The sequence below is a fragment of the Leuciscus leuciscus genome (assembly GCF_965113295.1).
Source record: "Leuciscus leuciscus genome assembly, chromosome: 11".
NCBI lineage: Eukaryota > Metazoa > Chordata > Actinopteri > Cypriniformes > Leuciscidae > Leuciscus > Leuciscus leuciscus.
The window spans coordinates 14,677,578-14,698,401 of record NC_138735.1 but is presented as its reverse complement, the minus strand read 5'-3'; the positions used below and the strand labels follow the sequence as shown (position 1 = coordinate 14,698,401).

The 20,824-nt window shown below is 37.5% G+C and overlaps 1 protein-coding gene across 3 annotated transcripts in view; it reads right to left on the bottom strand.

Moving 5' to 3' along the window:
- ankha (ANKH inorganic pyrophosphate transport regulator a) overlaps positions 1 to 20,824 on the bottom strand; it is a 22,473-nt gene extending 1,649 nt beyond the window's left edge. For 2 of the 3 annotated variants that reach the window (XM_082184002.1, XM_082184003.1), the window contains exons 1-11: positions 20,430 to 20,823; positions 14,577 to 14,793; positions 14,338 to 14,456; positions 9,155 to 9,238; positions 8,190 to 8,360; positions 7,974 to 8,108; positions 7,799 to 7,891; positions 7,025 to 7,117; positions 2,541 to 2,670; positions 2,336 to 2,459; positions 977 to 1,076 (exon numbers count right to left, since the gene is read on the bottom strand). In XM_082184002.1, coding sequence (XP_082040128.1) covers positions 977 to 1,076; positions 2,336 to 2,459; positions 2,541 to 2,670; positions 7,025 to 7,117; positions 7,799 to 7,891; positions 7,974 to 8,108; positions 8,190 to 8,360; positions 9,155 to 9,238; positions 14,338 to 14,456; positions 14,577 to 14,793; positions 20,430 to 20,522 — 1,359 coding nt within the window. In that variant the 5' untranslated portion in view covers positions 20,523 to 20,823. Of the gene's footprint in view, positions 1 to 976; positions 1,077 to 2,335; positions 2,460 to 2,540; positions 2,671 to 7,024; positions 7,118 to 7,798; positions 7,892 to 7,973; positions 8,109 to 8,189; positions 8,361 to 9,154; positions 9,239 to 14,337; positions 14,457 to 14,576; positions 14,794 to 20,429 lie in introns of all 3 variants that reach the window. The other variant, XM_082184004.1, reaches the window with a different exon arrangement.

Genomic DNA, 20,824 nt, shown 5'->3' with positions numbered 1-20,824 from the left:
TTTAAAACATTTTTATATAGAATTGTTCCATTAATTCCAGTTTATATTTCCAATAGTTCCAGTTGATACAGTATTTAATGCAACTACATCATAAGTAACTAATTAAATTACAGAAAAATATGAATTCAATTGAATCCCCCGGCGTAAACACTGTGATACTTTCAAAACATTAATTTTTTTTCACAGCAACAGCTAAACCAATGGTGTGAGTTTAGGACTGGGCTACTTGTTTTTCTGACCAATGACAGAAGAGGAAGTGTTCTGGAACCTGTTTGAAAATAATCATCATTTTCTGCATATTTGTGACTCTAGTAGCACAGAAATTATACAGTTCCCTTTTAACCTGTTATTGTATCCAACTTCACATATCCACCTTATTTTTAGCGTAAGAGCAGGTTGACCAATTGTAATCTGAATGTGCAAGGCTTCCAGTGTCAGTTGCTTCTAGTTATTTTAGCTGTACAAAACCAGTCCATTATGCTGCTTGATGTTGCAAACTGGTATTTATCATATAAAAAAAAATATATAAAAAATTTTTTGTCATAAACATATCTTTTAGTGCAGATAGTTCTGCCGTTTACTGCACTTTGTTATTCTTGTAGTTCAGATAGTTCTGCCGTTTACTGCACTTTGTTATTCTTGTAGTTATTTATCTATAGTGCCTAATCATTTGTAAGTCTCACACAACTGAGCTGGATAATGGCACTATTGTCTTCTGTAGAGCTGCTTCATGGCTAAATCGAATTATTTTTAAAACTGATTAACTTTACACAGTTATTGACCTGAACTTAATCAACACTGAACTGATTTGCGCTGAATATTTGAAGAAGTTTGCATCATTGATTCTGTTATTTTCCTGTTTATTACTGCGATACTGCTTTGAAACAATCTGTATTGTATCCCTTCTGCATTGAAAATAAGGTAGTACACCAGCTTTAATATTTCTGCAGAACTGTTGACTTTCACGGTCCCTCACCTGTTTTCGGTATACATAACAGGCAGCCACTGCAACCATGGTGGATTCTCCCACAAATCCTGCTAATAAAGACCCCACTCCCAGTGTGGCACCATGCACCCTGCAACAAACAAAATTAACATGACAAATGTGGTTTTAATACAGTACCAGCAGAATTTTTTACAATTTAATGCTGTACAGTTGCAACACAATGTTGCTCTAATCAACAAACCATAAAGTCCCCCTGTAGACAACAATTGTATCCCTTAAAACAAATCTTTGGTCACCAAACTGACATATTTAAACGTTTTTCCCATTGAACATTTTTTATTCATGTCTTAAAATAGCTTGAATGTAACTCTATACCCTTGCTTCATGAAACCATGAATAAATTAGCCCCGCCTCCACTCACTCACACCAGCTCAGAATACCTGATCCACTCGGTCACCTTTACTGTAGTAAACGCTGCACAATGGCAAGTGGAAATACTGGTTTAATTCAGCCAAATATGTTTGAACCAGAAACTGATTCAGAAGAAGAAGTGGAAGAGTGAATCATACAGCCACGTAATCGTATACAAGCCGATGTATCAGAATGTAATGAGTTTTATGCATCGGTCTCTACAATGTCGGAAACATAACGATCATTTTAAAAAAGTAATAATAATATATATTGTTACACAAACCATGTTCCCATTCGCCATCACAGAGTCAGACTGCTGCCTTCTAAAAATCAGTTTCCTTAGAAACGCTTTGAACGTAATAGAACGTCAGTAGAGAAAGGCATTTAGTTCATCATAACATCGTAATATACACATATATATAATTCACCCGCTATATTGCTAAATGTACCCGATTTTTCATATCAACAGAAAAATATACCGGAATAACCTGGTTTCTCTCGAGACTCCCCTGCTTCGCAGCATAGTTAATGATATGCTAAAGCCCGCCCCCCTCGTGACGTGATTGATTACAAGGTAGTTTGTGGCGCAAGGAACACCAGCGTTTCAGCGTTATGAGAAAATGGTGTTGACTTATGAATTTGCACATGGTTTGTCTTAAAACACATTAAAAACACCACATAGACATATAAACAACATTAAAAGCTTGATTTTCCCTACAGGATGTCTTTAAAGAAACATTTTCTGAGTTGATTTTAAATGTTGCTGCAGCAGTCTGCATAAGCTCTAGAGCGGAGTCATAATTAATTCACAAAATGCAGACAGGGATTTGAGTTTATTTTATTTTTAGACCCACTAAAAATTCAGAGGCAGCATGACAGCTAATTAGTTCACAGATCCCATACTGAGCAGGAGCACATTTCCAAGATATTTAAATGAGGATAATTTCGCATATTTGCATATTCCTACAGTATACCAACCCCATGTATGGCAGCACCAGAAGACTGGAGATGAGCACAATGATGCGCAGAACTGAACTAGGAGCCAGGACGAAAGTTTTCTTCAGCGTCATTAACCAGCCTGTTAGATGAGCTCGAACTGTAACTGTACACACAGACACAAGGTCACATAGATGTAGGGCACTGCAAATGATATAAGGTTGTATATAAAGAGACTTAATGATACCAGGTAGAGGGAAGAAGGAAAAGACTCTCAGTGGAATGATGCAGAGCTGAGCGAAGGACGTGTCCACCGCGATGACATCTACCAGGATGCGCTCAGAAACATTAGGGGTCCAGAATATTATCAAACACATCTGGCAAACACAGACATAGAGAAATTAACAGGAGACAGAGCAAAATTACACTTTTTCTGTCCAGTGGCAACTGTGTGTGCACAAATCACATTTTGTGTCAAAATGCCAAATTACAAAAAAGTGACATGGTAACGCATTAGTTAATGCATTGGGTGGCATGACCTAACATTTTTCAAGTTAATTCATAAATATTTAATTGTTTATTGTTAATTCATATTTGTTCATAAAACATTCATTTAGCAAACACTTTTATCCAAAGTGACTTACAAATTAGGAATACTGATTCAATTTATTCTAAATAACCTGATATATGTTATATTTATATGTTATAGTTATATCACTGTGAGATAGACATATACTGTATGCAAGAATATAGTATTACAATTTAAAATAACGGTTTGTAATGTATTTTAATATATTTTAAAATGTAATTCATTTTAAGCCGCCAGTCTTCTTAGTTCATGCTACTTCAGTCTTCTTCAGTGACACATAATCCTTCAGAAATCAGTCTAAAATGCTGATTTGGTGCTCATGAAACATATTTGTTTCTCCAACAGCTGTGCAGCTTAATATTTTTGTGGTGATTCATGATTCCCTTTTTTCAAGCTCTGATGAAAAGAAAGTTTAAAAGAACAACATTTACTGTTTTTGAAATAGAAATATGGTAACACTTAGGGTCCAATTCTCACTATTAACTACTTGCTTATTAGCATGCATATTTCTAGGATATACTTAATATATTTAAGCACATATTAATGCCTTATTCTGCATGACCATATTCTAAATCCTTTAATCCTACCCAATACCTACACCTAACAACTACCTTGCTGACTATTAAAAAGCAGTAATTATTTTAAGTTTACTGAGGCAAAAGTCATAATTAATAGTTAATAGTGAAAATGGACCCTAAACTAAAGTGTGACTAGAAATCTTATATAACATTATACATTTCTTTACTGTCACGTTTGATCAATTTAATGTGTCCTTGCTAAATTATTTTTATTTATTTTTTAAATGACCCAAACCTTTGAACGGTAGTGTGTATCTAATGTTAACGAATTGAACCTTATTGTGTGTCAATGAAATAAAAAGATATGCATTGTGTCTAGGATACGTTTTTGTGTCATTCCTTCATCACCCATAATCTTGGATGTGCCAGTTAGTTTTGACTGTGTCTTTGTTATGACACTCTTCTCATTCCAGCAAGACCAGATTATACAATTGTCTCACGCCAGGCCTGCTCGACGCCCTGCCTACGGGCATTCCTCTCTTCTGGCACAATTGAGTCAGACAAAGGCCTGGCGTGCCTGTTTACAGCGAAAGATACTCCGATGGGCTTGAGTCATATAATCTTCACTTGGCTTTGACCTTCACTGCTCACTCCTCACCACAGTTCTAGCCACAAACCCCCGTAGTAATTTTAGTTTTTCCTCAGCCTTTCACCCTCTGAAAACCAAACCAAGCGTAACGATTTTGCACTGTCAAAAACAATACAGTAAACAGACCAGCAGATCAATGCATGCTCAACATGGGCTATAAAGACAAACATATCAAGTTTATGAGTTTGCAACATTAACATCAAGGAGCATTTCTGTAGGTATTGTTTAGGATTTAAAAATCCTCTAGGAAAACTGCCAAAGATCTTCAGGCTGTTTTGAGACGTCTCGACTGGCATAGGTGTTGTATTTCCATTCAGAAAAGAGGGTGTGCATTGAAAGTTGTTAATTTGTGCTTTTAATTTCAATTTGATCCAATCCTCTAATCCATAATAACAACACACACCGACAAGTCATGTCACGGAAAACCAAAACAAACGCCCAAAACTGTGACATGTCCATCCAAGCTCTATAGTTTGTCCTGTCTTATGCTTTTTCACAAAAAGGGTACATTATTTATCCTGACTGCATATTGTACAAAAAAAAACATTTCACAAATTTTTTTCATTATAAAGTAAAACCTTCTCCATGTGCGTAACATCTGCTTTCCAACAGCACTGTTGGACTTGCATTATATAAATTGTGACTCATTTCACCTAGTTGTTTTTTTGTCTTCAGGCCCTGAGGTAAAAGCAAAACAAGTAAACAGATGAAAAGGGGTTTACGACCTAGTAAACTGTGTTTACTGGTGTTTACTGGTTTTATGGCATGTGAAAAATGCACACTGTTTTAAGTGTTTTTTTGGTGTGTTTTTTTACTGTTGGTGACATAGTTAGAGCAGAGCTAGTTCACCCAAAAATTTAGTCAACACTTACTCACCCTCAAGTTGAGTTTACAACAGCCACTAGGCTGACCAAAGTGCTTTACAGAACAACCAGATAAATAATAAGAAAATAATACTTGCATAACAACACATAAAACACAAATAAAAGCAGCAAAGCTAAAGCAACCTTAAAACCGGAGTAGCAAAACAGTATCAGACTCAAATATAAAACTGTGCTGTGATACTCAATGCTTCATCAACCCTACTTTTTTAAATTTTTCTATTTCTTGTACAATTATACATGCAAACACCAAATTGTTAAATGTAAATGGGTAGTTGTAAATATTAAACATAAAATAGCGTGTCCTGGGGTGTGACATGCTATATTCCAACTAAAGCTAAAAAGTATTTTCTTGATCTTGAGGTAATAACCCTACCATTCTTAAGGCCTGTTTGAACATGACTAGTTTTCCAGGGGGTCGTTAGAGACGTACAAACCCCGTCCGAATCTGCCAAGTCTGTGTATTTCTCACACAACCTCTGTAAAAATTCCAGCGCAAATTACCTACTGTTGTTCGGCAAACTCATATGTTTTTGACAGGCTACCTGAGCTACTGTTTGCACACCATACTTTCATTTAATTTCAATACGGATGGCATCCAAAAAAAAACATTATAAAATTAATAAATAGAGCCAAATCGTGGAAACTGAGACGACTGCCAATTTTAATATCAGTGTCATGTAAGAGTAAGATGCTCATTTATGCAAGTTTATTATAAACAGCTACTGCTACAAACTTGTGAAGTTTCCTTAAATGTTCGATAATAAATTAAAATTATACCAACAAATAATAAATTAAAAGACATATACGTCATACATGAGGCACGCAATCAATAATATAGTTGAGCATCACAAAATAGAAAGTGGTTGTAAGAAAATTGAAGAATTGAAAAACCCCATTTTGACCATTAGGGCAAAAATTAAGAAGTTCCAATCAACTAAAGATGTTACGAATCTGCCAGGAAGAGGATATGTGTCTATGTTGTCTTAAAGCACGGTAAGGAGGAGAGTTTGAGTGGCAAAAAACTTTCCAAGGATCACAGATAGAGAATTGCAGAGATTAGTTGAGTCTTGGGGTCAGAAAGCCTAAAAAAATATATCAAACAATCCCTACAGTACATCACCACATGTTGTTTGGGAGGGTTTAAAAAAAAATCCTCCTTCAAAAACAAACTCCAGCATTAAGTTTTGACAAACTCCAGCATATTCAGTTGTCAGACACGACTGGAACTTCAAAAGGGACCGGATTCTATGGTCAGATGAAACAAAAAAAGGGCTTTTTTGCTTTTTGTTTGGTGCAAACAGGGATAAAAAGTACCCCATGCCTACGGTTAAATATACTGCTGGATCTTTAATGTTGTGGGCCTATTTTTTTGCTGGAGGTCCTGGATATCTTGTTCAGATACATGGTATCTGGATTCTACAAATACCAACAGATAAAAAAATCAAAACCTGACCGCTTCTGCTATAAACCTTATAATGGGCCGTGGTTGGATCTTCCATCGGGAGAACGATCCAAAACAAACATCAAAATCAACTTAAAAATGTGTCACTGAGCACAAAATTAAGCTTCTGTCATGACCGTCCCAGTCCCCTAAACGGAACCCTATAAGAGTGGGCTGAACTGAAGAGAAGAGGCACTAACATGGAGTTGGGAATCTGAAGGATCTGGAGAGATTCTGTATGGAGGAATGGTCTCTGATCTCTTGTCAGTTATTCTCCAAACTCATCAGGCATTATAGAAGACAACTCAGAGCTGTTATCTTGGCAAAAGGAGGTTGCAAAAAGTATTTAATAACAGGGAGCCAATAATTATGGCCAGCGTGTTTTGGAGACAAGCATTTATTTCATAGTGAGATTTACCCCCCACTTTCAATTATTTTAATTCAATGAAAGGTCAGATTTTTGCGAATTTTCAACAATGCAGATTTATTTTTTACAGCCATTTTGATCATATTTACCAGGGGTGCCATTAATTCTGACCACACTTTGGATCAAATTAATGCATCCTTGCTGAATAAAAGTATTAGTTTCTTAAAAAAAAAAAAAAAGTGACCCCACCCACACATTGAGATGTTTGATAAAGAGATCTTACCATTAAGGAGAGAATAAAACAGCAGAGAGTGAACCTCTTGATGTGTGATGTGTTGACTGTCAGACCATTGGCAAACTTATTGGTAGGGTTATTCTGTTAAAAAAAAAAAAAACAGATAAATGTTTATTATCCTCAAAATGATAAGAGGTTAAATTATAAAGCTAAACCACTATGCATGGAAAAATTTGTTTTGGAAAGATTTAACAAAGAACGACAAAGCAATGTAATATTTTCAATGCTTGAAAACATTCTAATTTCACATCATCTATCAAACCATCTAAAAGCAAAAAGTGTTTTCACACCCAAAACACAACAATGTGCATCAACCATTAAAAAAAAAAAAAAGTTGATGCCTTTCTCGCCTATCAGAAGAACATTGAGAGCTAGTGATGGCAAAAACAGCATTTAAAAGTTACAAAACAAGTTCTCCCCAACCTAAGCCCATTCAAACTCACCAACACAACCCTAATGAGAGAACACAACACGAAAACCCAAATAAGTTGATTCAGACACCACATCTGACTGTGCAGGTCTTTCAATGGTATGTAATTACAGGTCTTCAGGACGAGGCATTTTCTGGTGAACTCTATTCATCGGGTGTTGACTTGAAAACTTTTCAAAGCCTCAGGACAAACCAAACAAACAAAAGTTCCAAAGGTCTCATATAAAAACTCATACCAAACAACAAAAGACAATTATATATTTTTTTGCCAGTGAAAAACTTGCTGTGATATTCAGGGTGCTTGTGGGGGCATTGTAAAAACCACCACTTACCTTATCAAAAGCTGGGTAGACAGCACGTAGTTCTGTTAACCAGCCGTAGGGCACGTGACCCACCGGATATGTAGCTGTGAGGACTGCTACCGCCTAGCAAACGCACACAATTCAGTTACAGATTGCTGTGTTTTACTGTTAGCTGCAGTACAAACTACCGCCCATCAGTACTCACTTCAGTTGAAGCAGCGCTGCCCTTGAGGTCCCGAGAGACAAACAGATTGACGATGGGTCGACTGATGCGCTGAGTGGCTAAAATAAGGGCAAGCGGCCACCAGAAACTAAGCATCTTCCTTATGGTGACATCGCCCTGAAAGTGACCATAAGTATAGTATAAATACAGGAAGCCATTTCCCAATTTTTCTGCAAAAATCTGCTTTGATAAACGTACCCCCTGATCGAGACTGTTTGATTCAGGGATGTTGTCGTGGACGTTACAGTAGTAGCCCAGTCCGACGATAGTGAATCGCACCAGAGCTCCCATGTACAGAGAGAGAATGGGAATAAGAAGAGGCTCTAAACATTCCAGGTTACTCTGGAGAAGGATCGCCACAAATATTATCTGCAGGCGAATAGGAAAGTAAGAATCATTTAAATATAAGGCAAGTTTAAGTACATGTTTAAACATGACAAACCTGCAAAATTATTTATACATTCAATATTTAAAAAGGGTATAAGGTTGTAGCTAGCTTCCTTATGCAAATCTGCAATGCAAGATCTCAAAATAGCTCTTCAGCAACTAAATAAATAAATAAATAAAAACAAATGACAAGATTTGCATATGCATGATGTGACCATTTTTTTTTATATATAGATGAAATGTTAAAATATTCAATATTCGTTTCATCAAATTATATTATTTTAATAATATTTTAAACTGATATTTTTATAAGATTATTGCACAAGTGCACAATAAGTACAACACAAAAATGCATAAACATTTTAATGTAGTATAGCATGATTAAAGATATTATAATAAATTATTATAATATAGCATGATTAAAAATATTATAATAAATTATTATATTTGTAATCATGCTATACAATACATTAAAATGTTTATGCCTTTTTGTGTTGTACTTATTGTACTTTATGATGTATGAATGTTTTTTTTATGACAACTTTAAAAAAAAAGATGTTAAATATAATTTTTTACTTATACATTTTACTTATACATTTATTTTTAATAAACTGCGTTTTTACCATAACTTTATCTCCTACTCCCTGCTTTTCTCTGCCACTTTGCTAGTAGAAAAGTTAACAAGTGTCTAACTTTTGAATATCAGGCCTAAATATGACATTTCAAAGGTCACTACAACACTTTTTTTCATTTGTGGAACAGGGTGGTATTATTACCTGCGTAACAACATCAGATATGGAGGCAGATCCTACTAGCAGACTGTACTTATGCTTCAGGAGGATGCCAGCATGAATCCACGCCTTTGCAGCAAAATCAAAACAGAACAAATTAAAAGAATATGTAACATGTATATTCAATTAAAAGCATTAAAGGGTTAGTTCACCCAAAAGTAAAAAATTCTGTCATCATATTACCATCATTACATTATTCTGCCTCATGTAGTTCCAAACCCGTAACTTTCTTTAACTTTTGTTCATCTTCGAAACGAAGTGATGAAGATATTTTAAATGAAATCTGAGATATTTCTGTCCCTCCATTGACTGTATACACAACTACCACTTTGATGCTTCAAAAAGTTCACAAAGAGATTGTAAAACTATTCCATATGAATCGAGTCCAAGTTTTCTGAAGAGACTGGATCGCTTAAATGATAAACTGATTGAATTTAGTTTTTTATTCATTGCTTATTCATTGCATACAAATACTTGTGACAGTATTTCCTACGGCCACTGCCTAAGGTATAAGCCTCAAAGAGGCCTCTGATACAATGAAGGCCTACCAAGGCTGCTCAAAGGCTTTGGAACCAACAACTTCCATGGAAGGGGTTCCGTTAAGGGAATATGGCCAGGGGGTCCGAAAGGAGTCCCGTCCTGTCACTTTCTGAGGGGGAAATGAAGTTAACCCCACATGCCACCAGGGAGGCTGAACTGGTCTCAACCTTTCTGTTTCCTAAACAGAGTCTCTAACATTACTTGCCTCACTTGTGGAGGCATCCGATAGGGAGGACTGCAGATAGTGGCAGTAATCCCTCACAGACCGGATCATAGAGACGGGCATCCTGGAGAGTAGAACTCAGCATAGCGCTTTCTAATAGTGCCTTTTCTACTCGATCCTGGATCTACACAGTGCTTCAGGGCCCTGTGGAGGCTGGACACTATGAAAGGGACCCTAATAAGGGAAGCACCTCCAGCTCTAAGGTTTACATTGCCAAGGCAGTGTACTCAGCAGAAGTGCTATAAAGCAAGGGGAGTACAGTCTTACACTTCCGGACTATCGAGGAGGCCTACTATAAGGCCTACAGCTTCGAATGTCACAGGTATAAGTGCTTCGGCTCTAAGGGAGCATACTCAACCAGTATGAGGCCTATTATCTTGTATTTTTTACAAGACAGATTTGACATTCTCTACTAAACCCAAGGAAATGGAGGCCACAGTAAGTGCCCAACGACATTCAACCTTATGACTTGAATTCTTTTATTCAAAGGGCTCAGTGGAAAAAATCCTTTTTCAGTTTTAAGGCCTAGCTGGATAAACTAGCTACTATACTCAGCTCTAAAGGGCGGAGGCCTGAGCATACTGCTTCTTACTTTTTTTTAGAGAGAAAGGCCTGACAACGCCCATGAGATATCTGCATGGGAGGATTTTTTGAAGATGCTTCCTGCTACCTAGGCTGCTATCTACCCTGTAACACCACTAGCATTTTTACACCTAGTGCAAAAGGCGGGCCTTGGCTAGACGACTCTTGTAGTAAGAGGAGGCCACTAGATTTACAGGAATAAAATCTCCTGATGGGCTCTAGCTTTAGGAACCTACTCTCAGATACTGAGAGGCTCAAGGCGAGAATGCTCAGCAGACCGCCATCATTTTTCTAGTTACTAAGCCTAAGCCAGATATCGAGCCGAATGCCCAGACACACAAATATTATATGACTGAAGTTCAGAGCTATAATCTCAAAACGAATCTCAAAGTGAGAGGAGACCTGCTGCTCTAGTATAAGGTGGCTAACAAATTGGTCCAACGAGGGCCAAATGCTTGACTCTGTAGTCCTATCTGGAGCTTGACAGAGCGGTGGACTCTGGGTTCGGGCCCAATATCCGAGCTCGGAGCCCTCTCCCCGGACAGCACGCCAAATATGCATACCATTTATTCTATCTAACTTATTTGTAAGTGTGAACTCGTGAACAGAATCTCTGTTTGATGCTCAGATGAACGGTGGCCTCACTAGACAATTTCCCATATAATAAAGCCAACCTGTTCACTACTACAGATTGGCACTACCCACTACATAAGCCTGCCGACTCTAACATAAGAGGAGGCCTCTGGGAAGGGTATGCACAGCCTACCTATATATGGGAACTTCAGGGCCCTAATTTCACCATCCTATAAAACCCCTACCTAACACCCCCATGATACTTTCTAACAGGGAACCGTAGTCTACTGCTCAACCTTACTAAAAACTCTCGTAAAGGGAGGAGACCTACAGAGCTCAACCTGCTGCCCATAGAGCGATGGCATGAACGACATTCACAAATGGATCTCGAAAGAGCGCACTTACTGCCACACCCACAGACGGGTTCCAAATTGAAGGAATAACTCATCATGGGTCCAGCCTCAGGGCTGATGCAAGAAGCGCTTGGGGTGAGGAAGCGCATATTTGTTCCACAGTGTTTACAGACAAAACAGTCCCTGAAGTTGTTGTTGATGTTCTCCAGGCTCCCCTTATATACTTCCGGGTCGCACTAGTAGTGATGTCATAGGCTGTCGCCAATAGGATTGCCGTGATTAGATAAGTGTTTCAGACACAGATTCACACGGAGGCGTTCCCCATAACGTCATCGATGCAGTGCGAGTTCCCTTTCGAAAGGAAACTTGGACTAAACTGCTCAATTCATCTGGATTAGTTGTACGATCTCTTTATGAACTTTTTGAAGTGACAAAGTGTTAGTTGCGTGGACTGTCAATGGATGAACAGAAATCTCTCAACTTTCATTTAAAATATCTTAATTTGTGTTTCGAAGATCAACGAAAGTCTTATAGGTTTGGATCGACATGAGGGTGAGTAATTGATAAAAAAATTACTATACTAGGATATAATACTTCCCTGTATTAATGTATAAAATTATAAAATTATTATTTTATTAAATTTTTGTCATTGTTTACAATCCTTTTCCTGGTTTGCCTCAGTAAAAAGCCCCAATTTCATTTGCCTAGTCCTAATTTCTCTTTATTTAGCTGTTTATTGATTTGTACATGCCCTCTAATTAACGAATCACTGCATCTGTGTGCTAATGGGTCCTGATATATAAATGCCTACATTGATTCACAATAGACTGAGAGACTTTGGAGCTGCTTGATTTTTGTAGTGTGTGTTCATGAGAAATGCAAGTTTCTTTTCCATTGTTTCTTTGTTTACACTGTGCATCTTTTCCTTGTGTAATAAAAAAAAAAAAAATGTGAACAAGATTTATCTTTATTGAAGTTTGTATTTCTGTTTTTGTCTAGAAACCACACTCTGACCTGTATTCCATGCTCAATTGCTCTGTTCTACCTGCTTGAATGGGTAAATAAAGTGAACAAATGGAACTGGACTCTGTGTTTTAATAGACACCCCTGCTGGGATCAAGCCAGACATTCCTACTTAATTCCTAACATACCTTACAATACCCTTTAAAGGTGCAGTAAGAAATTCTGAGAAATGCTGTTGAAATTCAACGCTGTTGAAATCAACCCAAACACATGCCTCCCTTCATTGTTCCACCCAAAAATGCATGAACATGTAATGTATGCGTATGTAATATAACGGAGATGACAAACGAATGACAAGGAAGAACAAAAAATGTACATACAGTACACAAGAGCATATAAAAGCAAGAGTTGGTTGTTAGTTGCCAGTAGCACACCAGCTCAAGACAAACAATGATACTCAAAACTGTCCTGTAACTAGGGGTGGGCGGAATGACCAAAATTCTGTTTCACGGTATGACAAAAAAAAATTCACGGTAACGATATATTTCACAATATAGTTACTAGTTATTCTCGAAAATCGGCAAAAAGGGCTTTGTATAATAAATAAACCCAAATACTTAAACCCAAAAAGTACTTTACTTTGTTTGATTTTTCTTTTTCTATTATTTGCTAAATTATTTCTTTGGTAAAATATTTTGATAGTTAAATATAGTAAACAAAACACACTCATCAACTTTTGGATGAACTGCCCCCAACTGATTGATATTAAATACAACTCATAGGTGCAATTAAACTTTAAATAAAGTGTTGCTGAATCATTTTTTCAATCTCAAGTTATTGCTTACTTCATCAATCAGTTTATAATATCTGAATATTTTATATTGAACTATTCTATTCATAATAAATTACTTACTTCCTTTTAATTTTGTAGGATATTAGTAATACTAGCTATGTTTAAATGTGTTCCCAGGTACATTTTTGCCATGTCTGCTGCTTATACTGTGTTTTTAAGGGGCTTGTTTTACTCTTTTTGTGAAATCTGGCAACCCGTCACCTGGAGCTTTAATCAAGAGAAGTTCAGGAGTGTCAAGTTCATCAAGTTCAGAAGTGACTAGAAGGAGGGCAGCAGTATGAAAATCGAACAGTTGCTGTTAGTGTTGACTAAGTAGTATTAACTGCTTCATTATTTTACCATAGCCACATTTACCACATAGACAACGCTGACATTTTTTATTTTATTTTATTTTTTGGCAAAAAAAAAAAAACACTGACATTTTTGCCTCAGATACAGTTATACATTCGCTTTAACAAGCAGGTTGTTCATTACCAGGGCAACCGCTTGTCACGTGTCATGCTGAATGCTATTTTCGTGTTTGAAAAGTAACTATACATAAGAGACGGAAAGATGCAGATAACCAATGTTACCCATTTATGGATGGAGCAGAAACAAGGCAACCTCTGCGTCTGTTTTCAGGCCTTCCCGCTTAGGTCTCTCCAGCACTGGAAACCTGTCTATTAACGCAGGTCCTAAAGCTCTTGCCTGATCATAGCCCTTCTTTTTCCAGTGATATTCCTCTGACCATTTCTCTTATGTAATGTCTCTAAGGCATCTCTCTTTCTTCAGTCTTTCTTCAATCTCCCTGTTCTCACTCTCTCTCCTCCCCCATCATGAGTGTATAATAGCCCCCTACTGCTGATTGGCTACAAGTGTGTTTTGGTGCTCAGTCCGATCTGCACGTTCAACAGCGTTTCTCAGAAATTGCTTACTGCACCTTTAAGCATGCAGTAAGAAGTAGAGCTATAAATAGTCTATTATCCCAAACAAATACATGATTTGGTATTTCCTGTACTTCACCAGAAGTCCGAAATATGTCTTTAAATGATGCTGTATCTGGAATTACTTATTAAGGTTCAAATATATGCTTCACACTTACCATTGCATCTAATATTGGAAATACTGCGAGGTACAGAAAGGCCTTCCTCGTCTTGTTTCCAACTGAATCATTCACATGGTGGAGCTTATTTATGATGTAGTAGCCCAGATCTGTGTAAGCTGGGAAAATATGAGAGTTTTCAAAACATTAGCAGCTGATTTGTCGCCAACATGAAACTTTATAGTTATAGTGGTTCTTTTGCTTAGATCTTTGAGATATTGTATCCACAAGAGACGCACCAATGAGGATGTGGAGGATGATGGCGATGACCCCCGCCACAGCCATGCAGAGGATCGCCTTGGTTCTCTCCCTCTTACTGTTGACAAACACGAGTCCCACATTTTTGAAGTCACTCATTGGTCCAGTGAAGAACTTCATAAGCGAGTATGCCAGACCATAGCTGGCCAACATCTCAACCTTGTCCTCTTTTACAGAAGCGATGCCCCTGTTCAGAGCCTGAAGAAGACAGAGAGAGAGAGAGAGAGAGAGAGAGAGAGAGGACATAGTTTTATAGTACACAGTACCGTTCAAAACTTTGGGGTCATAATAATTGTTTGTTTTTGAAACAAGTCTCTTCTGCTCACCATGCCTGCATTTATTTAATCAAAAATACAGTGGTATTGTGAAAAAACGGTGGTATTGTGAAATATAATAAAAATTTATAATACAGGTTTTCTATTTTAATATATTTTAAAATGTAATTAATTCTGATGAAATTTTCAGCATCATTACTTCTTCAGTGTCACATGATCCTTCAGAAATCTAATATGCTGATTTGATGCTCAAGAAACATTTCTTATTATTATCAATGTTGAAATCAGTTCTGCTTCTTAAGATTTTTGTGTAAACCATGATACATTTTTTCTTCAGGATTTTTTTGAGGAACATAAAGTTCAGCATTTATTTGAAAACTTTATACATCATAAATGTCATTACACATTATAAATGCCATTCTTCAGTGTCACATGATCCTTTACTATGGTGATCAATTATTTTTGTGTAATGTGTAATAGTTAGTTCATGCGTTTATGACCTCAAGGTTAGATTATTGTAATGCTCTTATGGGCGGTTGCCCTGCACGCTTAATAAACAAACTCCAGCTGGTCCAAAACGCAGCAGCTCGAGTTCTTACCAGAACCAGGAAGTATGACCATATTAGCCCCATTCTGTCAACACTGCATTGGCTCCCTATTAAACATTGTATACATTTTAAAATATTGCTGATTACTTACAGTACAAAGCACTAAATGGTTTAGCTTCGCAGTACTTGAGCGAGCTCTTAACGCATTATAGTCCTTCACGTCTATTGCGATCTCAAAATTCCAGCTAGTTGATAATACCTAGAATATCAAAATCGACTGCTAGGGGTAGATCCTTCTCCTATATAGCACCAAAACTTTGGAACAGTCTTCCTAACGTTGTCTGGGAAGCAGACACATTCTGTCAGTTTAAATCTAGACTAAAAATGCATCTCTTTGACCTAGCATACACATAACACATTTTAGACTTCTATAATTCAATGTTAGGCTGCATAGATTAGGTCAGCCGGAACCAGGAACACTTCCCATAAATCCTGATGTACTTGTTACGTCATAAGAAGAATGGCGTCTACGCTAATATTAGTCTCTCTGTTTATCCCGAGGTTTACCGCAGTCCGCCGGATCCAGGCTGTATCCAGATCTGATGAAGGACCTGCGCCTGGACGCGACGACAACGCAGTCCTTAAGTGTCAACTAGTCTTTTCCCCTGTGAAGGCCTCCTTCCCCTCCCTTTACCTCTGTACAGATAAAACGTTGTCGGGATAATTCCGGTTCATGTGGCTACGCGGAAGTGATACAAATTCTGTATTATACATTTTAAGGCCAGACAAGTAGTTTGTTGAGGGTTGGTTTGTTACACGCCTGCACACATATATATTCAAACGTGCATACCTATAGACTAAACACGTAATGTGTGTGTGTGTGTGTGTGTGTGTGTGTGTGTGTGTGTGTGTGTGTGTGTGTGTGTGTGTGTGTGTCTGTGTGTATATATATGGATGCCTGAGCAGCTTCAACATGCTCTCTTTTAGAGACGATAACGTACGCAATACATAACGCACCTGAGTATAAATTTGTTCTTCACTTGCTGAAATTGAATCAGAATGGTCAAGCAACTAAGTGAAATAACTTCACCGCATGCTTAAAGAGAATTAGCGCCAATCCAAATGAAAAACTTTGCTGGGTTAGTGAAAATTTTTCAACAAGTGTTGGTTTTGACTGGCATTTTTAATGCACGAACTACGCATTCTGATTCTGACATTCTCAATGTTTTCAATGATTTTCTATTCTTGACTGATCACAGATGAACAGTTAAATGAGTGATCTTGAAATGAGTTCCTAGTCATCCAATTTGACTCTCATATGCTGATGTGATTTATATTATAAACTTGAAAGGTGTTTTTTTTTTTTAAGTAGTTTTATCTTCTCAGTTGTTTAAAAGATTAAGGCAACTATCAAAGTTTGATACAAATGTTGTTTAATTTTCCAATAAAATATGATAATGTTTTACATAATATATACTCATGGAAAACACAATTTTGTACCCCATTTATGCAGCTGTCAACAGCAGAGTAAGAACAAGGCAGACAGAGGGACAATAAGAGAGCTGCTATAAATACACTCACACAATGGTTACATAAGACTAATCCTTACCCCGTCTACTCCTCGCTCTAACGCACACACACTGGTACTAGATAAGACGGTCACTGTCCCAACACTTCAGGACAAAAACCTAGGCACATGTTAACCTTCAATGTGAAACACATATATTAACAGATCAGTGTGCCAGAGACTAAAGTAACAATATTAAGACATGGGCAGAAACTATTTATCAAACCCAACTTGGTTGAGCTTTGCACCCAGATGAACTTGATGAACCATCCTATGATTACTAATCATTCAGTGCATATCTGCTAGTTTAAAAAAAATATTGTCCAAAACCATTCTAACACATTTCAAATATTATCTTCAGAGTCAACCTTTCAGTTAAATCCATTATGAGTTATTACTGTATGACAAATGTAAAAGCATCTAGTTTTGGCATATGTATTCAAACAAAGATATAATCAGAGCTTCTAACATGCCCTTCCACATATTTCTCTAGTAGTTTAACAGTAATGACACTGGACAATGACAGTGTGAGCAATTTATGGACCTGACTGCAGGTTCAAAGGAGGTTATCAGAGGTAGTATGTAGTATGAAAAGGGTAAAGTTTTTTGTGCACTATTTTTGTTGCCATCTGAATTTCTTCTCTGAACCCAATACACAAACACTAATCTTAAAAATAGGTCTTTATCCCAGATTTCTCTGAGGAAATCTACTGTAACAGTTTTTTTATTTGAAGCAGATGTATTTTGAAGTTCCCTGACTCAATAACCAGAGATTTGTTTTACTTTAAAAAGAGAGGCAGTCATAGTAGCATGTTATGTAAAAAGAGTAGCCTAGACTATTCATGCACACAGAGACCACATCCTCAAGAACTGACTTAAAACCTACTGCATTCTGGGAAATTCAATCAAAAACACATGGTTATCCATGACATCATTTCCAAGAATCAGCATTCTCCCCTAAAAGTGATCGGGCAAACCAAACCGTAAGTTGTAGAGAATTGAAACTTAAGAGGGCTGGTAGTAACCAACCCGTCTACAAAGTTGCCACGGCTCGCCCCAATCGGCCTGATGGTGGCGCTACAGCAATCAAAGGTACGTAATGGCTCATAACTCCTAAACCGCTCATCGCAGGCTCAAGTGTCTTATATCATTGAAATCATCTTGGATTTGATAGCCACCCTGGCAATATTTCGGGTATTTGGGATTTTTTCAAAAAACCTACGTTTGCAAACTAGTCCTAGGTTTTTCGCCCGACCGGACCAAAACCAGTGCAGAAAGATTCTCTTGAGTCTGATTGTCAATGATTATCAAGTTTAAGTTTCGATTCATGTCCACGACGGGACGCCTAAACGTTCGAAGTGGACGTCGCCACATTCACTACAATGAATGAAATGAGATAATAGGCATGCCCGACTTCATGCAGCGCTGTGCAGACCGATCGCCGGCTGACTTGAAGCAGCGCATGCCGGTTAGAAATTTTGTTCAACTTGAGAGTGTCGATGCCAAGTCACTGTGACATATGACATCAAAGTACCAGGAGAGCGATTCGAGAGCAGAGCGAGGAGCTTCTCAAGAACGTCTGCACGAGCTCTGATGACGAACCAGCTGTTCCACGACTGGCCTGATTCACTGCAAGGCAACAATCATGTGTGTTTTGTGTTTATTCCAACACCTTCAGTTCCACTAATGCTCACAAATCAGTAAAAGCTCTTTTCATGTAGTCGCGATGTGACATCGTGTCATGTTTATCAAAATAAAACTGATAAAAAACGTAGACCCCACTACATTGGTATTTAAATAGTATGGCTTATGTAGAACTTTATTCTTGTACAAACAGATGCTGTATTAAGCAGTGTAAGTATTGAATGAATGAAAATGTCTCTGAAAAATCTGTGTATTTGACAAATATTGCATTTATTTCACTTCATCTGTGGTTAAGTATGCAAACAGAGCGCAAGCGTCACTACGGGAAGCAGAAAGTGTCCGACTTCACGTCTACGTTTTCAGCTCCTCCCCTCCGCTATAAAATAAAATAAAATAAAAACACGAAAACTGCTATAACTACGCAACAGTCAGTCCAATTGACTTGAAAACTGGCATGCGGTGTCTTTATCAAGGTGCCATGATTGTCTACAAGGACACTTGCGTATCTAAAAAAAACAGGGCCGCCATCGGCCAATGAAGTTCGAGCGGCTGTCAGACAAGGTTAACAAGGGCCGATTGGAAAGAAAAAACGCTGAGCCCTAGAGGGCCTAGAGGCCAATTTGAAAGAAACTCCTCATTCTGAGCAACTTTGCCTCTAGGATCGCCTCAATTGAATTGTTCATTAAATATTGGAGATAATTTCAAAAACCTACTTTCGCAAACTAGTCCTAGTCCAGACAGCATAATTGTCAGCCCAGATCCAGTTGACACTGTGTTGCTGTCGGGAAGGTTTTTGGTTCAACCTCGATAACTGTTTAAGGCCTTTAAGCACATGTGTAAAAAGGTATTAGGCAATGTTTTATTTAGCAAGCCTGTAACCACCTAGAATAGATCATAGATGGAAAAGACCATTTACACCCAAAACAGGCGATTTACTAAGGAAATGTTTTAAAGCTTTTTAAGCGCCTGGAGGCTGTTGCTGCTTGCAGTTATATATCTATATACATATATATATATATATAGAGGCCAATTCAAGTTCAAAGTTCATATATATATATATATATATATATATATATATATATATATAGTGATGCCTAACAAAAAGGTGTTATAATTTAGTTATCCAAAGAGACTGGGATTATTAGATTATTTTTCTAACTCATTGCAAGTATATAGCTTGAAATCTTCAAAAACATTCAAATATAAAACATGTCGCTGTTAGTGTAAATAAATGCAGTTTATTAAACTAGACCAATAAAAAGTTAACATAAAAAACACCAAACCATTGTTTTGGTTGTGTGCATAGACTGTAAAAGGTTGTGTGATAATAAAAAAACTAACAGTTCAACTTCTAAAATCTACCTTCATCCTTTGTTTATTTGTGCCTTGAACTTGTGGTAACCTTGAGCACTACGCGTCAACTCTTGTGGTATTTGAACCTAAAACCTTTTGGATTTCGAGCTCAGGAGTTTGACCACTACGCCACACCACCCTAAATGAGATTCATGAAAAATACAAGCCTACTAACCCACTATTATTGGACCCAACCTGACCTTCGTGCATCTTCACAAAAGTTCAACGTATTTACATTAAACCCACTTTTACATTTTCGTATATAACGCACCCTTACATGTGGCGAAGAAATACAATCTTTTTTTCATTCATTTCTATCAGTGCCATACATAGCGTCGCGTCATTTAAAGGGGAAGCTCACGCGGTCAATAAGTAACAAACGAATACAGTTAAATGTCAAAACAGCAGGGTGTACAAGTTCAAATCTATAATGTCATAATATCTCACCTGTTCTCCGAAGTCTATGGCTATATTAGTAATGGCTAGTGGCAGCAGAAAGCGAATAAGAGGCCAGTACGCAGTGCGTGATAGACAGTCCATTATGATGAATGGTGATAATAATATTTAAGCATTCGTCCTTGTCGGGCTGCATTGAAGAGTTGCTTTATGGTTTGCGTCTTCCAGGTGCCTGAATTCAACCTGAAAAAACTGGAGACACATTCCCAGCGCTTCCGATGAGAAGGTCATCCAAACATTGCGCATTATATCATAATTACATTCACCCGCGTATTAAAGTGCTGATGTAGGAGACCGATGAAATGCTGCATTTTGGTGTCTCACAGGCTGAAGGAATGTCGACTGTCCGCGCTCGCGCGTGTTATTTATTTTCGTGTAGAACACAC